The sequence below is a fragment of the Cololabis saira genome, chromosome 18, assembly GCF_033807715.1.
Source record: "Cololabis saira isolate AMF1-May2022 chromosome 18, fColSai1.1, whole genome shotgun sequence".
In the NCBI taxonomy this organism is placed as follows: domain Eukaryota; kingdom Metazoa; phylum Chordata; class Actinopteri; order Beloniformes; family Belonidae; genus Cololabis; species Cololabis saira.
Genome location: NC_084604.1, coordinates 32,405,030 through 32,430,519, shown reverse-complemented (window position 1 = coordinate 32,430,519; position 25,490 = coordinate 32,405,030). Strand labels below are relative to the sequence as shown.

The following is a 25,490-nucleotide window of genomic DNA, read 5'->3' as shown; positions in this document are numbered from 1 at the left end:
GCAGTACCTAAGCTGACATGTAGCTCAGCCAGATCATTGGGGTCTTTGGTTCCTGAGGTTGAGAGTTCGAGCCTGGCTGAATTCTGAATTTTTTGTGAGCAATTTTTGTCACCAAAGTCACCGGATTTTGCATTCAAGCCAGGCCTGGTGATACATTTGATATTTCATGGTTTGCATTAATGGGCGTTGCCTAACGGCTCAACAGCGCCCCCTAGAATACTTTTCTCTGCCATAACTTTTGAATGGTTTGACATAAAGAGTCGTGGGTGGTGTCATGGGACTCGGTATTGAGTCCTTGACCTTCATTGGCCTGAATTAGCCCCGCCCCTTCTTCTGATTGGTTGTCCCGATTTTCTGCCATAACTTTTGAATGCTTTGACATAGAGAGTCGTGGGTGGTGTCATCAGACTCTGTATGGAGTCCCTGACCTTCATTGGCCTGAATTAGCCCTGCCCCTTCTTCTGATTGGTGGTTCCTTTTTTCTGCTATAACTTTTGAATGGTTTGACATAGAGAGTCGTGGGTGGTGTCATTTCTGATATGCTTATGGGGGGCGGTGGACGTGAGTGCGAGGGCCCGTTCATCGCTGCTTGCAGCTTTAATTGTTTTTGTAATTGCATTACAGAAAATCACAATATTCTAATTTTCTGAGACAGTCCTGTATATGTTGTTCATTGGCAATCGAGTTATGGTGCAGCTCAGGTGATAATGCGGAGTATTCCAAAAGTAATGTAACTAGTAATGTAACTAGTTACTTTCAGCAACCAGTAACTAAGTAGTGTAAGGGATTACTTTTTTTAAAAGTAACTAGTAATATGTAATGGATTACTTTTTTGAGTAACTACCCCAACACTGGCTACCAATGCATTGGGTTTATGCAAATGTGTGCACACAAATCATCATGGCCTTTCATAATAAGAGCGCTGATGAACACGTACCCCAGTTGGCCGGCTTGGATGAACGGTGTCCCGGTGGGATGGTGCTGGTTCCGGCTGGTTCCGCCTGCCCTGCAGCTCCAATTAGGACTCGCAACCCCAAATATTTGCGCACCTCATGTCCGTGGTTTCCAAACGACCCCGTCAGTTCACCATGTTACAGGTCCGCTTCCTCTCGATGCCCGGTAATCCCAAACTAAGCGGTTTTTGGTCTAATTGTGCGGACTAAGTCCTAAACGAAGTCTAGGACTGGCATTTAGTTCAGACGTGCGCCCAGTGCGCTCCAACATATCAGACGAAAAGGTTGTATTTGATTCACAGTTGCTTCATAGGTTTATTTTTCTGGATTTTAACTCATAATACTTAACCAAAACAACTAAACGAATTGCTCACATCCAAAAACACATAAGCACACACTAGCCACACACCTGTTTGCATCTCCAATCAGCCACACCTGTGTTTGGTTTTCCCAGGTTACACGGCCCAACCCAGCGGACCTGCAATCAGCTGAGACACACAGAGAATACCGCCCCCTAGTGGAATATGGAATAATACTAAAATTAATATGGCTCATACATGTCTAATCTGCAGAGGTGTCAAAAGTATTCACATTCATTACTCAGGTAGAAGTATAGATACTAGAGTTTAAAAATACTCCTGTAGAAGTTGAAGTATCAACTCAAGTTTTTTACTCAAGTAAAAGTATAAAAGTACTGGTTTCAAAACTACTTAAAGTATAAAAGTAAAAGTAATGTAAGGGGGAAAAAGTCATTAAGGACAAAAGCCATTGAAAATGAATGAATCTCAGTATAATGCAAATATATCAAAGAACCATAAATGTGTACTATTGAGCATTAACATGTGTTTCAGAGAGCAGACGCGTACAAACCAATAGGGTGTCGGAATGGCATTATGTTTATACTTCTCATCCAACCACAACCAAATTCAATCAATCCGGATGGAGCAATTTAACTGGATAGTTTTTTTTTTTAAAGGCCAAAATGAAATAGAGTAAGGAGGCTGTTTTTAAAATGTAAGGAGTAAAAAGTACAGATAATTGCGTGAAAATGTAAGGAGTAAAAGTAAAAAGTCGTCTGAAAATAATTACTCCAGTGAAGTATAGATAACCAAAATTTCTACTTAAGTAAGGTAACAAAGTATTTGTACTTCATTACTTGACACCTGCTAATCTGTCAATCTTTCTATGATAAATTAAAGCTGTTTAGTTGACGGTGCCTACAACGGACAATTATCCTGTTTTTTTTTACTAAGAATGTAGCAAACGAGTGTGCACCACTTCTGAGAGATGGCGACCACATACTTTACCCCCCCACATGTGATGTCACTCAAAAGGATTCCTGGAGAGTGCTCTTGAAGCTTCTGTTTTCTTATTGTATGGCAGAAGGAACAGTCCTGGGAAGCTGGCTGGAACCCGCCCACCTTATGTTAATCAAAGTTACCCATTTTAGTTTGGATGACTTAGCTTATGCTAACCTACCATGCTAATTCATTACTTGACATTCCATCCATCCATTTCCTATACCCGCTTTATCCTTTGCAGGGTCACGGGAGTCTGCTGGAGCCTATCCCAGCTAAACACAGGCGAGAGGCAGGGATCCACCCTGGACTGGTCGCCAGTCTATCACAGGGCCACATATAGAGACAGACAACCAGACACTCACACCTACGGGCAATTTAGAATAATCGATTAACCTACTATGCAGGTTTTTGGACTGTGGGAGGCACGCAAGCACGGGGAGAACATTCAAACTCCACACAGGAAGACTCCGGGCCAGGAAGTCAAACTGGGAACCTTCTTGCTGTGAGGCAACAGTGCTAACCACAAAGCCACCGTGCTGCCCTACTTGACATTCATTCTTGTCAAATCTATCCAAGCATCCCTTATTTCATGTGTCACTTCCTAAGCGACATCCAAAACACTGCCAGAGGTGAGATGAGGACTCGCAGAACTGCAGTTGCTTGGTAGAGTTAGACCCGTTGATGTTGGGCATCGTATGGCATCGTGGGCTGGTTGGAAGGGTCCTGAAATGATCCGTGGCTCCCCGGCAGACGTCTTGTTTCAGGTGTCACTTTAATGGGGAAATCATAAATGACTGGTGCATTTAGCAAATTCTTAGTTAGGACAAGCTGCCTGCTCGTGGCTAAGCTTCGTCTTTGGACCCTTCTGTTATGTTCTGTTAGGACAAGTTCACAGCTCGGAAGTCAAAGTCACCAAAGGTGCCAAGGAGCTAAAGTGATGACAATTAGCTGCATTTCAGCCGAAGATGTGAAACGACTGTCACTAGTAAAACCACGCAAATCATTTATAGGTTTTTATACTTTATCCCCCTTCCAGTCGTCCTGGGTGTGAAATGTATGTATTGAGACCAAAAACTTTTTTTGGAAATAAGCTGCAAATATGTTTATTTCTGCTGCAAAACTTTGACATTTTAACATTGCGGTCATTGGAGATTGGCTTGCTCGTGGAGCCGCCCCCAGTGGTCAGTCGAGGAACTTCAACTTCTTTTATTCCCCTTTGGCTTCAAACCCATAAATTGGAAAGCTGACGCCTGACGTTTAACCTCTTTTCTTGAATTACACAGAGGGAATAAAAGATAGCAGTAAATTACAAATTACCAAAAAATCTAAATTGCATGAATAAAAAATAACACTAAAATTCACTCTTAAATAGGGGGAGAACAGAAATAGGAAGGGATAACACTGATCTTAAAATGTATATTTAAAAATGGAAACAATAAAGATGATTTTTATTGCTTTGGAATAACTTGAAGAGTATAAACAAAAATAATAGGGTTTAACTTGCCTCACAAATATAAATCCATCTGTCTAAAGGGCAGTTTGCACTCATGGATGTGGCTAACAAGAGCAAGAGTCTGGTCCACTAGATATCCACAAGTGTTTATTTTTTGACGATAAGCATTAAGGCAGAATTGTCAGTGTGCGCACACTTACTCAAAATCGTAATTAGGTCCACAAATATGCGATTTGGAACAAAACCAAAATAAAGTGATGATGATGCCGTAATCTGACAAAAATAACAAAAACAAAAAAAAAACAAAAAAAAAACCCTGCTTGATATGAGACACGGAAAGAAAAATCCATGCAAACATCCGAATGCTTTTATGTGTATTTTTTTTTAATTGAAACCAGATTCACTGATAACAAACATGCAATATCACTGTACAAGCCAAAACCACAGATAACTGTAACTCATTCAGATCTTGACATGTCGTCAAGGATTAGCCGCGACACACACACACACACACGCACACACACACATACACGCACGCACGCACGCACACGCACACACACAGACACACACTTTCAGATGCTGTACAGAGATAAACACGCTGCCGTTCTGTTGCTCTTCCACAAACACAGACTCATACGCACAGCCATATTTACATATCACAGTGACTGATGGGTTAAAAAACGATGTGGGGGGAGGAGGGGGGTTACACTGTTCTCCTGGTCCGACCAGAGATGAGAATGGCAGCGCAGTTCGAGTGATAGCACGAGCGTCTGACTGAAGTGGGATAAGGACTGAGATGATGACAGCGAGGATGCGAGTAGAAAAAACGAGACCTTTTATCAGCATCCTGAACCCGGCGCCGCGGGGAGGCGTCCCGGATGAAGCATTTTAAAGAAACGCAGGCGAGACTGCAAATATAAAAAGAAAAGAAAAACAAAGAAAAAAAAAAAGGTCTGCAAGAAATAGATCTTTTCATTGTGTAAAATCCACTGAATCTGTGCTACATTTAAATGCATGTTGTCGTTGTACAAGCAGGGATCTGTGGGTTTAGAAACGGGGTCTGGGGTATTGCTTGGATGATATTACAACTGATATCACTGCCTGCCGATGTGCCGTTAGAAATGTCAATCAAAACCCAACAAAAGAAGAAAACAAACAAAATAAACAAAAAAAAGGCCACACTACAAATAAAAAATATACTTTCGATCCCAATAAATAAATAAATACTTTTAAAATGTCATACAAAATTCTGACATTACCCTTTTTTTCCAACATTTAATGGTAGTTCTGTCTACAAATGTGAGATAATAAATATATTAAGGTTTTTTGTTTGTTTTTTCTTTTGGTAACAGTTAAGTTTAAGTGGATTCATTTGGAACATCTCATATCTTCTTTAAGCAAAAACTGGATTATAAACAGTAGGAAAGATCTCTGCAGAAACTATTTAATACTGCTCATATCACAATGGTTACGACACGATAAAATACTGCAAATTATCAAAACTGTACAGAAAATCTTACAAGTTTGTCTAAAATACATTTTGGCTCTTCGCGTGTGAGAAGAGGGATGCGAGCGAGCTCGTCCCTGTGCGAGCGGCCGAGCGGCGGCCCGACGGCAGTCAAAAACCTCTCTCTCTCTCTCTGCGCTGATTGTTGGACCCTGGAGCGGCGGCGTCGCCGGTAACGCGGGTCACCCGGTTTCCCTCCGGGTCCCTCCGCCTCATCAGCCACTCGCCACGTCTTTCTGAAGCTCTGGAAGACCGATGGCTACTTGGAGTCTGCGTGGAGCCAAAGACTCGCCGTCTGGGAAGAAGCTCACGTGCCTCGCCAGTGCGCTCTTCTGTTCCAGTTCAAAGGTTAATACCGTCGATTTTTTTTTTGTTTGTGTGTTTTTCTTCACTTCTCCGACATGTGTTTTAAAGATATTCCTCTAGCTAATCTACTTCACGGTTACAGGTGTGAGTGTTAGTGGCGCGCCGCTGTGCGGTGGGGGTGAGGGCAGTGCCACCCTGGTGGGGGTGTGAACGTGTGCAGTCTTTTAAGTGTGGAGGAGGGCGGTTCGGGCCAGCAGGTCAGCGGTGGCGGTAATGTCTCATGAGGGGGACGATGCACGAGGGGGGTCCCGACAGCTTCAGGAAGGGGTGCTGGAGGAGTTCCTGGGCCGTGGCTCTCTGGGACGGCTCCCTCACCAGCATCAGGTCCAGGAAGGAGCGCAGCACAGTCGACACCTGGGTGGGGGGGTGCAGAAATCCATCTTTAAATATTTATTTTCATCATCAGGCATAAGCAGAGGTGTCAAGTAACGAAGTACAAATACTTTGTTACCTTACTTAAGTAGAAATTCTGGTTATCTATACTTCACTCATCATATCTCCTGCTCTCTGAAACACATGTTAATGCTCAATAGTACACATATATGGTTCTTTAATATACCATATTGTCTGCACTATAAGGCGCACCGCATTATAAGGCGCACTAAATATATGGTAAAATACCGTACTATAGTGGCTGGGGTTGAGTTACGTAGCTACCTGATGGAGCTGCGCTACAGGAAATGCTACAAAATCCTACAGCAATTGCAAAAAAAAAAACAAGAAGAAAAGTACCGTATGTCAAACTTTATTAACAAAATAAAAACCAGCTTTGCTCCGTCTCGTCAACGTCGCCATTATGCGAGTCAGCGTCGCTGCTGTTGTCTTGAACGTCTGTGATGATTCCTGACGTTTTTAACGCCGTTACTTCGGCGACACCAACTACATTACCCACAATCCCCCTGACTACAGTAACAGAAATTACCATAATAATAATAATAATAATAATAATAATAATAATAATAATAATAATAATAATAATAATAATTTCAATTTATATAGCGCTTTTCACCTGAAGCGACAGATCTCAGAGCGCTTTATAAAGAAGACTAAAAACAAGACTAAGAGACTAAGACAAAGCCTATCTACTAAATAAGATTGAAGTTGTGGGCAGCAAAAATGAAAGAAAAAAAATTTGAATAAAAGGGGTAATGATCATATATAAGACGCACTGCTGGTTTTTGAGAAAATTAAAGGCTTTTAGGTGCGCCTTATAGTGCGGAAAATACGGTATTTGCATTATACTAAGATGCATTCATTTTCAATGGCTTTTGTCCTTAATGGCTTTTTTCCCCCTTACATTACTTTTACTTTTATACTTTAAGTAGTTTTGAAACCAGTACTTTTATACTTTTACTTGAGTAAAAAACTTGAGTTGATACTTCAACTTCTACAGGAGTATTTTTAAACTCTAGTATCTATACTTCTACCTGAGTAATGAATGTGAATACTTTTGACACCTCTGGGCATAAGACCTTAGAATATTAGCATCCAGTCCTCAAAAGTTATTTAAAAAAACAAGAAAGCACCAACACCATCGATTTCTGCTCATTGTGGCGTTTTAATAGGTGGAAACAACTAAACTGAACTACAACTGAAGAGCATTAAATTAACAATATGATGTGAATGATTTATTTGGCATTTTTGATATAAAGACACCCTGAACTAAAACTAAATTATATTTGTAACTAATCTCTGATTTCAGTTTCCAGCATTTCTCTCTCTTTCTTGCCTTGTGAGACTCTTTTAGCCGCGGCGGCAGGTTGTCTCGTATCCTCCTCATGGCCTGCAGAGGGGGCTCGTTGAAGTACGGGGGCTCTCCGTCCACCATCTCGATCACCATGATGCCCAAAGACCAGATATCCACCTGAACGTTTAAAAGGAGCAATAAATCTCCACACTGAAGCACAGGAACCCGCTTTCAGTCCAGAGCGTCATGTGATCTCACCTCGGTCCCGTAAGGTAGTCTCGAGATGACCTCCGGCGCCATCCAGTAGGGCGTGCCCACCAGAGACTTCCTCTTGGGAACCTCTTTAGAAACTTGGGCACAAAATCCGAAGTCTGACAGCTTGATCTGCAGACACACAAGTTGTTTGAAAGTCCAGTCAGCAGCGTGCTGACCTCACGAGATGAAGAGCTTCCACAGCAGACTCTCATCTCCCCTGTTAGCAGTTAATTATCCTTCAATTAATCCTGTCTTATCTACTCGTTAAGAGGCATTATGGGGGATTTAATTAGCGGGGCACGAGTGGTAATTGATGAAGATGAGTGTTCTGGCTCCGACTGTTGGCAAGTGACAAGAGAGGAAGGAGAAAGCCGGAGATGGAGCGGGAGCGAGGGGGAAGGTGATCGATACCTGGGGTTTAAAGACGTCAGCTGTTCAACGGTGAGGGAATATTTCTACGTAGTAGGCCTGTGTTGAGAAAATCGATTTTCTGATTGTAAATCGATTCTCATATTCATTCCTAAAAATCGATTTGTATGTCTAAAGATCGATTTTTTTTTTTAATTTTTCTTTGGATGAATTTTTTTTTTTTTTTTCCCCCATCATTACATTTTTGCCTGGTGAACTTTAATCCCAGTAGTTTTGAAAACTCCTGAACTAAATGAACTTTTCTTTAGAGAAAATGCTGGACATTTCAGCTTAAATTTCTAAATGTTATATTAGTTCAATGAAGTTCATATTATCTATATTTACTATAGCTTGTTTGGTTTCTCTGTTATCGGACACGGTTTGTCATGAAATACCTGAAAAATGCCGGGTGCTTCATGGCAAGCTGTGTGTCTGGTGACAGAATAAATCAGACAAGCTAAAATAATTTGTTTACTGCTTGAGCTGTTGCAATTTCTTTCTTTTTTTGCACTTTAAATGGATATTGAAATGCCTATTTGAGTTATTTATTTCTTAGTTATTTCACAATAATTATTGTGAAATTATTATTTCAATAGTTATTTTACAGTCATATAATCCAGGCAACACTAACCCAAATCAATATCGAATCGAATCGGATCAAATGGTGATAATCGATTCTGAATCTTAAGAGTCGGAATGGAATTGATTCTTGACATTTGAATCGATCCCCAGCTCTATTACGTAGATGTGCAACTCACCCTCCCATCGCTGGTCAGTAGGATGGAGTCGCTCTTGATGTCCCGGTGGATGACGCCCTGCGTGTGCAGGTAGGACAGAGCCTTCAGCACCGACAGGCACACGGTGGCGATCTGCTCCTCGTTCATCCTGTAAACACACAAACCAAAAAAGAAAAAAAGACCATTAACCAAAGCTTTAACTTCTCAGTAACTCACTTTTATTTTTCATTAAAAAAAAACAAAAAACAGAAATGACAGCTGCAACTCCACCCACTGCACAGAGGAGATTAAGAGCGGATTTTAGATTCAGACTGCAGAGTTGAACACAACAGAGACGGACTCAACATGCTGTTTTTTTTTTTTTAACCAAAAAAACATGCCCCCAGTAGCCTGCAGCGGCTCTGCAGTGCTCTGCAGGCGACGAGGGTCCCATATGGAGAGACGAGGCCAGTTAGTGCGTCTGAGTGAGCTCACAGAAACGAACATTAACATCCAGATCCAGCTGGCAAGGCCACGCGGTGCATTCACGGGTCTGTGTGTGTGTGTGTGTGTGTGTGTGTGTGTGTGTGTGTGTGTGTGTGTGTGTGTGTGTGTGTGTGTGTGTGTGTGTGTGTGTGTGTGTGTTTGCACTGAGCTCCCCCTTTACTTGTGCAGAAATAGTGAAACGCCGACTTGAAGTGAACATTTTAGTGTCACACATGCAACACTTCTGTATCAGGACATAAAAAAATCTAATCTAGTCTAATTATCTGATATAATTAAATATTGATTAATTCCAGACATGTTAAAACCATTGCATAACAATGTTACTTCTAGTATGAATCTATATAAAAATAAGTACACATACACATGCATACACACACATATTGAACATACAGAATCCCTTGTAAATACATTTATATAAATAAATAAGCCTTTTTTAACTGAATGTGCACACAATAAATAAATCTATAAAAATACCCAATGTGCACAGACCTATTTATATATATACATGCACACGCATAACAATACACATAACACACAAATCCTGTTTAACGTGTCTGAAAAGGGGCGGGAAGAAGTAAAACGTCTTCTGATTGGTTGAATTTCTGCAAGTTTTCCATGAGGGGTGGGAGGGACTCGTGAATGCACACAACTCCTGCTGCCGGTCACGAATGCACGCATGCACGCACGCATTTCTCTCAAGATTTTAGGGGAACAGTAGTAAAACATTTGGTTTTATTAAGCTGAAGCTGATCACTCCTTTCTGATCAGCACTGTTGAAAACCAAAGCAAAGTCTTGCACAGCAGAGTTTGTGAGATTAAGCTGTACAGTATGTGGTGATCAATAGTTTTCTGATGAAGTATAAGGTAAGAATTCATCATTGCAACACTCAAGATAAGTCTAAAAACACAAAAAGCATGTCCACCTCAAAATGTAACACCCTAACTTCGGGTGAACTCCCTGGGGAGATAGTCTTGAAATGTCTTTGTTACTGCAGAATAATGGACTCCAAATTGTTTGGGATTGATTGTATAGTTACGCCGAGAGTGAGATTCTGCAACAACTGTTTCTTTAAAATCATTGCTGATGTTGTTCCTTCTTGGCATTATGTTACAACAGATCTGAACGCTCCACACCAGCAAACTACCACATCTGTTTTTAAAGGACAGTCACAGTCGCTGATGATCAATTGAACAAATACCTTTGATTAGCATCACATCCACAAGTTTCTCTGCTTCTTTTTGTAAAACAAATAAAGACACAGTGTTTTTCTTTGTCTAATTTTATGACCTCGATGATTTCATAGGTCCTGATACATATAGAGGATGTTCCTCATGTTTCACCTGTCTGTGACTCCTCATCCTCTAGATGGAAAAACAACGGGCCAACTCAGAGTGAATGGGATGGAGAGGTGTAAACAATAACGATGTCGCTCCATCGCCGCTTTACAGCAGAACTTCCTTTTATCCCCTCTCTCAATCGCTCACAAATGAACCCAAAGCCCGGTGAAAGGAAAACACGATCACTGAAATAGAAAATTGTTTCATAAAGTGAAAAACAATTTTAATGAGCCCGTAAAGGTTGTCAGGGGGAAGACAATTACACGTGCATGTTTGCACGCACGCACGCAGTCATTTAGACACACGGACACACCAGCACTCATACATGCAGTTGTTCCTGCAGGCAAAAGAAGGACTAAACTGTGAATTGTAGCTGATTAATGCACTTTCAAAGTATAATTTAAATCTGGATGTGACTGTCATAGTTCAGGAGATCTGAACTTTCAGTGCTGACTCGCCTGAGTGTGTGTGTGTGTGTGTGTGTGTGTGTGTGTGTGTGTGTGTGTGTGTGTGTGTGTGTGTGTGTGTGTGTGTGCGCACTGCGAGTTGATGAAGGTTGCACAACATGAGGCATGCTGTGGCTGTTTCATCCGGACAGGTGCCGTTAATGAAGAAACTGAGTGTAATAAGATATTTCATACATGTGTCTCACTTTCTTCATCTCTTTGCTGGGATAAATGACATATTATATCAATGCTGAATATTTAACGCACATCTTGATTTGCCTCTACTCCAAAGCGCAACAAATCCACATGTAAAAGAAATGATGTGTGTCCAATTACATCCAGTTTACTGAGATTTCCATTAGTGCTACTAAAAGCATCTGTTTGCACTGAAACCTTCTGTCACACACACACACACACACACACACACACACACACACACACACACACACACACAGACACATACACACAGATAAACATCTGCGTGGGAGACTGTTGAAAGTCCTTCACGGCAGCAGCAGCAGCAGCAGCAGCAGCAGCGGTGGCGGCGCTCAGCCTCACCAAAGCGTGTTATTAGCACCCGACACCGCGCAGTGCTAACGCTGACACTCAACACAAATGACTGTGATTATACACAGAGAACAAAGTAAGCTTAAAACAATGAGATGGCAACTCAGAAACACGACTCAATGGCACGGACACAGTTTAGAGAAGTTTGAGAACAAAAACAAAACAAAGAATGCATCCATTAGTGATCTCATCAATTTTGACATCCCGTCTCCGTTTACTTGTATCTTGAAAGGGGAGTTTATTGTTCTTAAAGATGGGAGTTGTTTTTTTAAAAAAAGATACCGCTGTTGAGTTCAGATTGAGCCATTTGATTTGAGATCATTTAATTCTGTACTTTCAGTTTGTCAGAAAAGTTACTCAGCCTCTGCTATCTTTAGCAAGGTTGCGTGATGTTAGACAGGGGACGAGACCGCAATGATTCCCATAGTCCCCATGGTTCCAATAGTTCCCCGTTCCCTGTGATGGAAAATTTAGCCTTGGCCCATCTAAATGTACAGACTGGTAGTCTGCTCAAAAAAAGATTACCTTAAAGATGTTTTTGTCTACTCGAATCGTAAGAATGAATCATCCTTTATGCCTTAAAATCAGTATACTCCTTTGTTTCATTGTCCTTCTGCATCAAGACGCCTGATGTATGTTCTGACCCTTTTGCATGCAATTGTTTACTTAAATCTACTGAAATCTAAATCATCTCTCAAGTCTTATTCTTGGTAACTTAGACACTCAGTTTCAGTCCAGTTATTCACCTAGTTGGAAGGAACTTATTGAAGAGCATTTAATGGGTTTTTCCACATTTCCCATGGTTCCAATGGTTCCCAAGCTCCCCATGATTCCCATGAAGCACAATTGTTCCCATGGTGAAGCCAGAAGGGACAGGATTGGTTGGGGAGTGGAGATGCTGGTTCTCCTGAACTCTGCTTGAGCTGAACGCTGTGATAAACATCAACAAAAATGCCCAAAACTCCCACATGGGAGCAATCAAATGAACATTTATTCATCTATTTATTAGAAAATAAAATCCTCTGCAGTCTTTACTACTTCGCAACTCTGGATCATAATTATTTTGTGATTATTATAATTAAAATGAAAAACAATATATATAACGATATATCGAGTATACTCGATGTATCGCGGCTTCTACTCTGTGCAATGTACAAAATGACTATATCGTGAATATTCGAGTATATATTGTCACGCATTTGCTTTTAGCCGGGGGCATTAAATTACAGACTTTTCTCACTCTCATCGTCTCGTCTCTCCTTCTCAGAGACATAAAACACACCGGCACAGTTCATCCAAGTGAGGGCTGCGACTTTGTGGCGCTCCAACCTGGAGACTGTGCTGGGGGGGCTGAGAAGAGGGGGCTGGAGCCGGGGAAGGCGTTGAAAATGAGGGAGGTGTGGTTATCAGCAAGTGTGTGTGTGAGCGGTAAGTCTGAGAACTTTGCCCCAGAGCTGCTCCTCAGCCACTGTCCTTGATGTTATCAGACGGCCCGGTACAGTTCTGATCCAGGTCCACAGATGTCCTGGGGGAAGGGGAGGGCTAGTGGGAGCAGTGCGTCTTGTTTTCATTCCTCCAGGGAGATCGTGACTGGAGCATCCGGCCAAGCCGCTCTGTCAAGGTCAGCTTATAGAATCAACAATTGTATTTAGGACAGGCAGACTCCAGTCATTTTCCATCTCTCCTTAAGTCTCTGATTCATCAATGGCGACTCCAAACAGACGAATTTGTGGTCAATTCCCGCCAAGCCGAGCTTCCAACTTCTCCAAGGTCTTTTCCATCCTACAAAACGAGCTCAAAAACCGCAGCCAGTCTGCGATTCTGTTCAAGAATCGCATCCAGCTTGCGGTTTTGCTCCCCCAACGTTAAAGTCTGAGTGTTGGTCGCACAGCTTATCCCTTCAGCCACGTCAGGCAGCTCTGAAAGGGCCAGAACAACTGTCGACGACTTCCTAATTAGTCGATATGCTAGGTAACCGCCAGCTCCTGTTATCATAAATCCAATTATGAAGGCATCTTCAACATCCTCGACCGACAGTATCGATCCTCCACGTCTTCCAGGGGTCCATCGTGTATCCAGCGGCAAACGTCCCATCAGGGCAGGAGGGCTCCCTGTCGCCCCGTCTTCTCGTCCAGAAAATTTGGTCAATTGCACTGAGAGACCAGTTAACCAATTCCATGATTGTAGAAAGTTTGGGAGGATGTGAAAAGAGAGGCTCTAAGAGTGACAGGACAAAAAGCAGCAGCAGGGCCGATAGGGAGGGAGTGGGAGCAGAAAAAGCGTCCGCCTTCACCGAGAGCCGGAAGAAGGCGCTCTTCTCCATCCACTCCACACTGCCTGCACTCTCTTCTTCACCTCTTTTACACATCCCTCATTGCTCTGCACAGAAGATCCCAAGTATTTAAACTCCTGCACTCCTCCACCTCTCCAGGTTTTCTTTCACCTGCTTCTACTGACATTAAAGATGACAACATCATCTGCAAACATCCGTCTATACCAGGGGTCGGCAACCCGCGGCTCTTGAGCCGCATGCGGCGCTTTAGCGCCGCCCTAGTGGCTCCTGGAGCTTTTTCAAAAATGTTTGACCTTTTTTTTCTTCTTTTTTTTCCTTTTTCTTCTTTTTTTCCTTTTTCTTCTTTTTTTGCTTTTCTTTCTTTCTCTTTTTTTCCTTTTTTCTCTTTCGTTCTTTCTTTTTTCCTTCTTTTTTCTTTTTTTTTTCCTTTTTTCTTCTTCTCTTTTTTCCTTTCCTTTTTAATCAACATTTTTACTTTTTCTCGACATTTCGACTTTTTTCTCAGCATTTCAACTTTTTTCTCAAGATTGTACTTCAACATTAATCCCGACATTTCGACTTTTTTCTCGAAATTTCGACTTTTTTCTCGACATTTCGACTTTTTTCTCCAAGTGCATAATGAAAAAAAAAAATTCCCCAGTTATAACTAATATAGATACATGCAGCATGTGTTGCCTTCATTCTAGGGCTTATACATACAAGACTTTTTCATTTTTTGCGGCTCCAGACATATTTGTTTTTTGTGTTTTTGGTCCAATACGGCTCTTTCAACATCTTGGGTTGCCGACCCCTGGTCTATACAGACTCTTGTCTGACCTCATCTATCAACCTATCCATCACCATGGGAAACAAGAAGGGCCTGTGACGCCTTAGTGACTCGGTTTTCTTGACATTCTTGTGTTATAAAAATCATATTTATGAAAGGTATTGGTTACCTGGTGTGGGTCACAATGTCTGTAAGTGCTCCACCCTCAAGAAACTCCATGACGACCCACAGCTCGTCTCCCACCAGGTAACTGTTGTACATGTCCACAACGTTTTCATGGTGGTAGTCCCTCATGATCACCACCTACAACAGAGAAGAAGAGATGAAAAGCAGAACTCGTTCGTCGGGATTCAACTTCGATTTCCAGGAGGCAGCACCAAAAGATGCTGGAGAAACTATCTCTGAACACCACTGTGTGGTCGTACAGCCAATCAGGGAAACAGGAAGAGCAACAACCAGACCAATATCAAGAAAAGACATCCAAAATGGTGTGCAGTGGAGTAGGAATGTCGGTGTAGAACTGCTGTTGGTTTTGCAGGAAAGAATTGTTGATCCGAGGCGTTAATAGTTATTCTGTCGCCATCTTGGTTGTGGATGAGGAGAGTACCAGAACCATTGAATGAGAGAGATGGATGGATGGATGGATGGATGGATGGATGGATGGATGGATGGATGGATTTGCAAGACCTGATAGTGCCTTATGTTCCTGTCAGAGCTCTCTGCTATCAGGTACCACTACTATGGAACCAACTTCCAATCTGGGTTAAGGAGGCTGACACCACCTCCACCTTTAAAACTAAACTTAAAACATTTCTGTTTAGTAAAGCCTATAGTTAGTGTCTAGTAAAACTCTAGCTGGTGTTGGTAAATCTCTAGGTAGTGTAAACTCTAGTGTGTTAGAGTCGCTCCTGTAGTTTCTTGTGCTGCCCCCCCCCGCCCCCCCCCCCCCCCCCCCCCCCCCCCCCCCCCTCTCTTCTCTTTTTTTTCTCTTTTGTCCATGTTGCAGCATCCTCTGCCAGTGGCGAAGAGCATCTCTGAATGTAAAACACCGGATCCTGCAGTGTGGGAGTGAGGGGGCAGGGTAACGGCCCCTTTTGGGCGGAGCAGAAGGTTCGTCCCTCAAGACTCCTCTCCCTGGCCCTGCCCCTTTTCAGCCTTTCCCCGACCCTGCACCCCAACCTGGGACTTGATGATTGGGCCGGAGCTTCAGAAGCTGCGTGCTGGCCTGCGGTCCCCACCCCTGGTCATCCCGTTGCTGCTTCCACCTGCCTGCTGTGCTGTTGCCGTCCCTGACCCCCAGTCTGGCCCTCGGCAGGAGGGTCCCCCCTTATGAGCCTGGTCCTGGTCCAGGTTTTTACCTGCACATTGTTTATGTAATAACTGCTCGGGGGTCATGTTCTGGGTATGGGTCTCCGGAAAGCGTCTTGAGACAACTTTTGTTGTATTAGACGCTATATAAATAAAATTGAATTGAATTGAATTGAATGGATGGATGGATGGATGGATGGATGGATGGATGGATGGATGGATGGATGGATGGATGGATGGATGGATGGATGGATGGCCTAGGTAAACACTGGTACAATTTACATGTAGATTATGCATGATTTACTTATATGCATTACCAGTTCTTAAGTTTTTTCAGTCTTCACAGATAAATGAAAGAAAATAGGTTAATATGAAGGATATTCTGAAGGATGCCCCTCCTATAAGGTTAATAACCATAAATAGAAAATGAAAAAACACTGTCAGTTGTGAAATTTCAAAATAAGTTCAAATAAATCATCTACCAGCTCAATAATTTATGAACTGTAATCAAGTGATTTCTTTTCCCCCTAGCTTGAATTTACCGTCTTATGCGAACATGTTCCAGGGGCTTAACTGTAAAAGGATTACATTTAAAAATTAATAGGATTACATGAAACAAATTAGTTCCCAACTGAACACCCACTGCTGTTCTCAATGCACATTTGTGCTCACATACATGCACCCATCCTTCACTTCTCTCTCCTAAACACACCAAAAAAAGAGTCATTGAAACGGTTGCACCTCTTCTCAGTTTCCATTTTTGTGCTTAGCGAGCAGTTTGTCTGCAAATCCGATTCATTTCTGAGCAAATGAAAATGATATCAAGCTAATTTCCATCGCTCATTTTTTTCGCCTGCAGGTTTCAGTTAAATTGAGTAAATAAATGCAATTACAGATGCAGCAGTGTGTTGGTGGTTTATTTGCCACGGATATCGGATGTCAGGCAAATGTTGTGCGTGTGTTTAGTTTATTTTTGCATTGATTGACTAGCAAGTAGGATTCATTTTTATGTATCCCATGAATATGGTCTTGTTTAATGATGCTATTTAAAACAAAGCCTACTCTGGTGATGTAAAACAAGTCTCTTAAAATGAGACCCTGTATTTCTAATGACACTAACCTGTATGTATAAATAAATAAATTATTATTATATTTATATATATTATATAGGTAGGTGCTGCGTGAGCACTGGGCTGTCTTGATGGTACGGGAGAGGAGCCCACGGACACCAGCTTCTCACAGAGAAATTAGTAAAAAAACCATACGTGCTTTGACACTAGAGTCGCCAAAAGTCTCCAATAAGACCTGAAAGTCCCTAGATTTTTCCCTTGTTGCCCTTTTGAAAAAAATTCACTAGAAAAGTCTGAAAATTCGCTAAATATAGCGTCAAACTCACTAAGTTGGCAACATTGGCACTAACCATGATCTGTCCAGCCGCTACTATCTTTTTAGTCTACAACCAAATGTTGCACTACTACTGTCAATAGATTAAAATGGTTAGCGTTCATGACCCCTGATTCCCACACTTGCCAAATTTGCTATAAATATCAAAATGCTGATCAAGTTTTATGGAGGCCGAGACCATAAATTCCTCCTTGTTTCATGATTACTGACAACAGTTTGTGTGACATCAGTCGCTGACTTGTATAAACTTGGCAGCAACCAAATGGAGATGACTGTAAAATACTTTTCTTTAAATGTCTTTTTTAACCCATTTTGTGCACTTACAAAGTTAAAATTACCTTGGTTTGTCTTTTTGGACCCTATCCACAATAACAGTTAAGTGAAATTACATTTTTAAGGATAGAATAAGTAGCCAGTGCAGAAATCACAACTGTAGTACTGTGAGATTGGTTTCTGGTATCATTCAAAATCTTTTGGGGCTTAAGTAGACTTAGGTGACGAACATTGCAGTAATAAAAAATGTGATATAATGAATGCATGGATGTTTTTTTCCAGGTTATAAGAGAAAAATTGCTTGAGCTTTGAGAGAATTCATAACTGATTTTTCACAATTGGAAAATGTTTTTTTGTTGAAACTGATTTAGAGTGAAAGATGATGTTTTGCGTAGGGCTTGACATATGAGTGAGATGACCTGACATGTAAACAATAGGACTTCTTGATTTTGAAGGATGTCAGTTTTGTCATTTTTCAGCTGGAGGGAATACAGTTTTTCATGTCATCCAGGGAGTTCAAGAAATGCTTGAGATTTCAGTGGGATAACAGAATCATATATAAGCAGACAGAGATAAACAAGAAGTGGTCCCAGGATAGACCTCTATGTGACCCCATAGGACCCCGGAAGATGAGAAAACCTGGGGCCGGATTCACCAATATGTTCTTAAGAACGATCTTAGGAAATGTCTTAAGATCTAAAATTAAGAAGTTCATAAGAAAGTTCTTAACTGCAATTCCTCAATATTTTCTTAAGAAACGTCTTAAGAACTGTCATTTCTTACGAATTTCTTATTTTTCCTACTTAAGAACTTCTTAAAATATGTCATGGCATTGCACGCGCCAACAAACAACATTTATACAGGTAGTTTGGGTCTTAACCGTCAGTCACTCACTAAACATGGAGAAGGAGAAAAAGAGATGCAGGAACTTTTCAAGGTTATGGTGGATGAGATTAATGTGTTGAAAAAGGTGATATTAGAGTTTTACCTTTTCACAGAAGAAATTTTAAGTCAGGTCAAGGTTGTCTTAAAGTTAAGAAAAAAGTCAAGAAAGAATTTGAGAACTTTTATTTCAAGAAGTTTTTTCTTAAGAAGAAACTTAAGAAGAAAGTTGAGAACATACTTAAGAACTTTTTTGGAGAATATGACTTCTTCTCTTTTTTCTTCTTAAGACTGAACTTAAGAAAAAAATGACACTTAAGAAGATTTTTTTTCTTAAGAATGTTTTGTGAATCCGGCCCCTGGTCAGTAATGTAGATCTTTAGGTGGGACGATGCTTGAGACAGTTGTCCTGCAGGACTTCCTCACCTCATTAAAGAGCAGCTCTCTCCTCTGCTGCTTCCGTAGGTCCATCTTCTTCACCGCCACCTGCTTCCCGCTGTGCTTCTCGCTGGCGATGCACACGATGCCCGTGGAGCCCTCGCCGATCTTGATAAAGTTGTCCAGGTATTCCCGAGGGTCACCTGATGGCAGAAACGTATCTTCAGCTAAAGCTGGACATACACTGTGCTATATTTTAAATCGTATGAGACAGCCCCATCTCACACTGCACGACTAGATCACTGAGTTCAAAAGTTCACAGCCCTCGATTTATGGTCTCACACTGTACGACCCGATGCTGTGATGCGACCCGTCTGCTCACACTATACGATCATAATCCTCACGTTGGACCTCTTGTTACTGGAACTCGAGGCCGGTTTTGGGGCAGGGGTGAGCTGTGTCCACCCAAACTTGCGTCCTGCCCACCCGATCAAAGGTTATAGGGATCCTTTATTTTTTTATAATTTCATTTTTTATATATATATTAAAAAAATTACAAAATATCTATACCATTTCTGATTGGGTGGACACTGCGCATCATTTTTAGACACAACAATGAACGCATACTGCAAAAGTTGTGTCTCAGCGGAGGGACCCGACGTCCCAGAAAAATGAACACTGTGTTCAGAACAGCACACAGAGCGCACACTAAAGGCTGATTTATGGTTGCGGCGACGCGCACCGTACGCTGCGTTGGTGTAACGCGGAACCATAAATCAGCCTTTAGCAATTTGTGCCGTTCTGTGTGGCGATAAATGAAAAAAGATTAGACAAAGCCGTGATTGGACAAGGAATTGGCTGGGCAGACGTGGGAAATGCGGTCTTTTTTCTGCTATTAAAACATGATTTGTAATGTGAATTTGCAACACTTTAAACTACAGATAATAGTTTTTGACGTGACATCAGACATGCGCATGCTCTCTGCGAAAGGATGAAGCAAATCGGGTCGCAACTGTGCGATTCCTTCACGAGGAGCGACCAGAATTTCAAACACGCTTGATTTTATTGCGAGCACACGATTCGTGATCGGGAGCTCGTCGTGAGGTGTTAATCTCTCGTCGTTACCCCACGTTTACTGCAAGAGGCACGACCAACGATTGGGTCGAAATCCGGCATAAAAAAATAGTCACACGACTGGAAAATTGGCTCAAAACGAGCCGATAATCGCACAGTGTCTGCCCGGCTTAAGTGGTAGATCAGCAACGCCCTGCAGCTTTCCCTTTTAGTTCTACATTCCTCACCTGGGTTGACCACCAGCTGAAGTGCAGCTCTGAACTGCTCATGGGAGACCCTGGAGGGCTGGGTGTCAGAGCTGGACCCCCATGACGGAGGAGGGTAAGCCCCCGGAAGGACGTAGGGTGATGAGGGCTGTGAGTAGGCCCCCTGGATGAAACACAGTCAGAGAGGCAGACGAACTGAGTCAGGAAAAAAGTGCTAAAGGAAATCCTGGATTTTTTCCTAGATCAGTGTCTCCCAACCTGGGGTCGGGGCCCCCCCTGGGGTGGCGCGAAACTTCTTTGAGAATATGCAGTTGTAAAAATTATATTTGCACATGTTAAATAAATAAAAAATCATAATAACACACCTAATGGAATACTGTAATCCAAGTCTGTATAAATCCACTTAGAAATATAAGTTATTTATCAGGATAAAAACTTAAAAACTTATTATTATATCATTATTCAACATTTAATCATACCACTACTCCGACAGGTTGTTAAAGTAAAAATGTTAAAAAATTTTGCTCTCATATTAAAAGAGAAATTTTTCAATAATTATTTTATGTCCTTGCAATTATTTTTTGTGCGTATTTTATAGATTGGTGACACAAAAGGAAGGTGAGAAAAACAAAGTACAGGGTAAACCAAAGAGAAATGTATAAAAAAAATATAATTAATGTTCATTTTTATAATTAAAGGTTTGTAACGAATAACTTTACTCTTTTGCTGCTAGTAAGTAGTTTTAGTTTAGTTTAGTTTTTTTTCGGTCACGACACAAAAAAAATAAATAAATAAATAAAAAACCAAGAATAAAACTGACAACAGGAAAATTAATACACTGTTCATAGAAAACATAACAAAAAAGTTTCCAGTATACAAATAAACAAATAACATCTAGACCGAAAAAGGGGTAGGCTGAAGAAAAGCTTATTATTTGCCTACCCTCAAAAAGATTAATTAAATTAATGAAATAAAAGCAGTAAGAGAAAGACTGCCAGTAAAACAAATTGCCTCTGTGGGGATAACAAACATTCCTCAAAAAATAAAAAAGATTTTTAAAATAAAGGTGCAGTCTACATGTTACCTTCATCCTTGTATGTACCTAGGTACAGTGAGATTTGAAGATTTAAGATAAGGAAATCATCCTTCTTTTTAATGTTTTTTTTTAAATAAAGTTAAAGTTCTACATAATTTCAAATCTATATTTAATTTATTCCATACATCCACCGCTGCCACTGTGGTGCATCTCAGTACGGGTCGGGGGGCCCGGCTGGTCTTAGACTCAAGTAGGGGGGGCTCCATGGAAAAAAGGTTGGGAACCACTGTCCTAGATGACCAATCAAATTCATGATGACGAACCATTTTCTTTTTCTAAAATCTGATTTTACTGAAGAAAACATACTTTACCTGAGGGGTGTATGGTGGGCTGGGCTGGGACGGGGGGTGGTGGTAGGGCGAGGGCTTGTAGTGGTGAAAGAGCGGCGGGTACGGTAGGTGTGCTGGGGGGTAGCCGGGGGGTTTGATGTGGCTCTGAGGTAGCTTAAGAGGCCCTCGAGGACAAGTGTCGCCACCTGCAACCGGGGGGATTTCATCACGACGCTCGTAGTCGCCCTGGAAGAGTGAGAAAAAGAAACTTTTAATTTTAGATTTTAAAAAACTGGCAAGTATAAAAAAACATGTTCGTACAGCGCAAGGTATCCTCAAACGCAGGTCTTCTTGAAGGTTCCTGGAGTTTACTGCAGTTCTACGTAGGGCTGGGCGATATATCGAGATTTTAATATATATCGATATATTTTCAAATGCGATATGGTACGAGACAATATCGTTTATATCGATTAAAAAAAAAAAAAAGAAAGTTTTTTTTAATTTTTTTATGATTTTGATATAGCTTATTTTGTGACAAATTGACTTGAATGTTTTATTTGAGATTTGCACAACTGTCAACCTCAGTGGAGAAGTCTGCCTGTTACTGTCTACATTGTATTAATTGCACAGTGTATTTTAATTTAATTGTTATGCAGGAAAGGGATATTTGTTTTATTTTATTCAAGAAGGATTTTTATTCTATATATGCAGGCAGTTTATTTTTATTTCATTTGTTTTATACATTTTGATATTGTGCAGACCTCTGTTAATAAAGGAACCTGTGTGACATTTGGTACGAGGCTTTGTATTAAAACTAATTTCTAAGGGTTTGCCTCAGAAAAAAATGAAGCTAACAGAGATGCTATGCTATAATGCTTTGGGGGAAACCCCAATTATCGCACAGAAAAAATATCGATATATATCGAGTATCGCCATTCAGCTAGAAAATATCGAGATATGACTTTTGGTCCATATCGCCCAGCCCTAGTTCTACGTCATAACTAGTGAATGATGTGGCGCTGGATGTGATTAACATGTGTGATCATGCACGTGTCTAAAGGGACCAAACCTACACATGATCCTCACCACCTTACAACGATCCGCAGCTACTCCATTCATCAACCCAGAGGCCAGCGAGGGTTCAGGTTTACACTATTGACTCTCCTTTAATTCAGACCCTACTGTATAAATCAATATACAAGCTCAAAAGCTGAATGATTAACGTTTAATTGACAGATGGGTAAACGTGGACCCACTGAACACAACTGGCTGACACAGTCAGCATTGTGCTGTCATTTGCAATAAAGAGAAAAAAATGAATGCAAAAAGAAACTGTTCAACCTAAACTGATAGCAAATGTATGATAATGGATGCTTTCAGAAAAGAAATGTCAAATACTTTATATAACTCGTATACAGTAATATTTGCTCCCTAAAAAGAAAAAAGAAGTCTCTGTTTAGCTAAATTATGATGTTTTACTGAGCAAAATATATGCCAAGGCCTAAATGATCAGCCTTCTGACCATTAATAATCAACTGAATGGCCTTTATCACTTATAAAAGACAAGAATCTCCTGCTGCAATCGCTCTTATCTGAGTTGCCACATGTCTTTAGCATTCATAGCACATCTTTCCATGGAAAATTGCCCCAGCTCATCAAAACTGTGTGGTTCCAGCACATGGACATTAACTTTTATCTCTCAGTAAGACTGAGATCTGAGACTCCAGGACCTTCAAAAGGGTTCAGATGAACTTTTTTTGGGTCGTCTTGCTGGAGGTGACTGTCAAAAGATTTCTTTCCATTATTCCTCAGAATATGAAATTTATCCTGTTTTTTCATGATTCCAAACACCTGAACAAGGTTCCTCCCCCCCAAAGCAGCAACCAAGCCCCACAGCACCATGCTCCCCCCACCGTGCTTCACTCAGGGGACTGGGTTTGGTTTTTGTTGTCTTTTTTGGGGGGGGGTTCAGACCTCTTCCTTCCTTCCCCACACAAAAGCCACGTACGCAAAGAGCTATCGTTTCATCAGATCCCCAAAAATTATGCTCAGAGCAGGGCTGGGCGATATATCGAGATTTTAATATATATCGATATATTTTCAAACGCAATATGGTACGAGACAATATCGTTTATATTGATATAGCTTTTTTTTATATGATTTTGATATAGCTTATTTAGTGACAAATTGGCTTGAATGTTTTATTTGAGATTTGCACAAATGTTTTGTTATTTGCACAACTGTCAACCTCAGTGGAGAAGTCTGCCTGTTACTGTCTACATTGTATTAATTGCACAGTGTATTTTAATGTAATTGTTATGCAGGAAAGGGATATTTGTTTTATTTTATTCAAGAAGCATTTTTATTCTATATATGCAGGCAGTTTATTTTATTTCATTTGTTTTATACATTTTGATATTGTGCAGACCTCTGTTAATAAAGGAACCTGTGTGACATTTGGCACGAGGCTTTGTATTAAAACTGACTGTTTTTTTAAGGGTTTGCCTCAGAAAAAAATGAAGCTAACAGAGATGCTATGCTATAATGCTTTGGGGGAAACCCCAATTATGGCACAGAAAAAATATTGATATATATCGAGTATCGACATTTAGCTAGAAAATATCGAGATATGACTTTTGGTCCATATCGTCCAGCCCTAGCTCAGAGATTCTCGATCTCGGACTGAGTTTCAGACAAAAACCTCTTTATTCTCCCCTTTCTGTTTCTTCCAGAGCACCCATCACCATTTGTCTTTACGCTGACATGAACACACACACACACACACACTGTACAGTATGCTCACACACGTGTGTATAAAGGGCAGGAGGAGGAGCTCTGATGTGTTGGGATGGGTGTATAATTACATGCTGTGAATTCTTTTAATCAATCACTCAGAGGCAGGTGTAAGGGGGGGTGTTGGGAGTCTGCCCCCCCCCCACCACCGCTGGCCAGCGCTGCTAGCTGGCTGTCAGCCAGGGGTCTCCTGATCCATGTTGGTTAAACGCGCATTAATCTGAGTTTGGCAGGGTAATCAACAACCTAACTCAACTGTGAAATTGAATTCGGCGCTGGAACATCGTTCGGCCAGTTTTATGCTAAGGCTGCAGAAAAGGAAAGTGCCGCAACATCAATTTGTCACCGAGAGCTGCGGCACCGAGCTCACACTCGCCACCAAACACGGAGGGAGGGGCGAAAGTGAGATGAGGGCGGAGAGCGCGAGAGAAAAAAGGAGGAGTGTGTCTGTGTGAGCATCTTTGTCTGTGCGTGGCCGAGGCTCCGTGTCGTGTACGGTTACATCCCCACCAGCTCCCAACAACTGCAGGGGAGGAGAGGGATTTACTCCAGATGACGGAGGGAGAAGAAAAAGGCAGGCAGGGAGCGAGGGAGGGAGAACACAGCTGGGTCTGTTACATGTGGAAAAGTGTTTTAAGCTGACCGATCATCACTTTTTCCTTGGTTTTTGTTGCATCTGCTTAAACATCTTCTGACTGTCATAGGGCTGGGCGATATGGACCAAAAGTCATATCTCGATATTTTCTAGCTAAATGGCGATACTTGATATATATCGATATTTTTTCTGTGCCATAATTGGGGTTTCCCCCAAAGCATTATAGCATAGCATCTCTGTTAGCTTCATTTTTTTCTGAGGCAAACCCTTAAAAAAACAGTCAGTTTTAATACAAAGCCTCGTGTCAAATGTCACACAGGTTCCTTTATTAACAGAGGTCTGCACAATATCAAAATGTATAAAACAAATGAAATAAAAATAAACTGCCTGCATATATAGAATAAAAATGCTTCTTGAATCAAATAAAACAAATATCCCTTTCCTGCATAACAATTAAATTAAAATACACTGTGCAATTAATACAATGTAGACAGTAACAGGCAGACTTTTCCACTGAGGTTGACAGTTGTGCAAATAACAAAACATTTGTGCAAATCTCAAATAGAACATTCAAGTCAATTTGTCACAAAATAAGCTATATCAAAATCATTAAAAAATTAATTAAAAAAAAAATATATATATATATATA

General features: G+C 41.1%; 1 protein-coding gene across 2 annotated transcripts in view; it reads right to left on the bottom strand.

The window, feature by feature from the left end:
* Positions 1 to 3,384: 3,384 nt before the first annotated feature.
* The window catches only part of pak5 (p21 protein (Cdc42/Rac)-activated kinase 5), a 71,327-nt gene continuing 49,221 nt past the window's right edge, over positions 3,385 to 25,490 (bottom strand). The window contains exons 3-10 of one of the 2 annotated variants that reach the window (XM_061747078.1): positions 21,496 to 21,699; positions 20,110 to 20,251; positions 18,857 to 19,011; positions 14,733 to 14,866; positions 8,689 to 8,815; positions 7,526 to 7,651; positions 7,310 to 7,444; positions 3,385 to 5,934 (exon numbers count right to left, since the gene is read on the bottom strand). In XM_061747078.1, coding sequence (XP_061603062.1) covers positions 5,779 to 5,934; positions 7,310 to 7,444; positions 7,526 to 7,651; positions 8,689 to 8,815; positions 14,733 to 14,866; positions 18,857 to 19,011; positions 20,110 to 20,251; positions 21,496 to 21,699 — 1,179 coding nt within the window. In that variant the 3' untranslated portion in view covers positions 3,385 to 5,778. The remainder of the gene's footprint in view (positions 5,935 to 7,309; positions 7,445 to 7,525; positions 7,652 to 8,688; positions 8,816 to 14,732; positions 14,867 to 18,856; positions 19,012 to 20,109; positions 20,252 to 21,495; positions 21,700 to 25,490) is intronic. The other variant, XM_061747079.1, reaches the window with a different exon arrangement.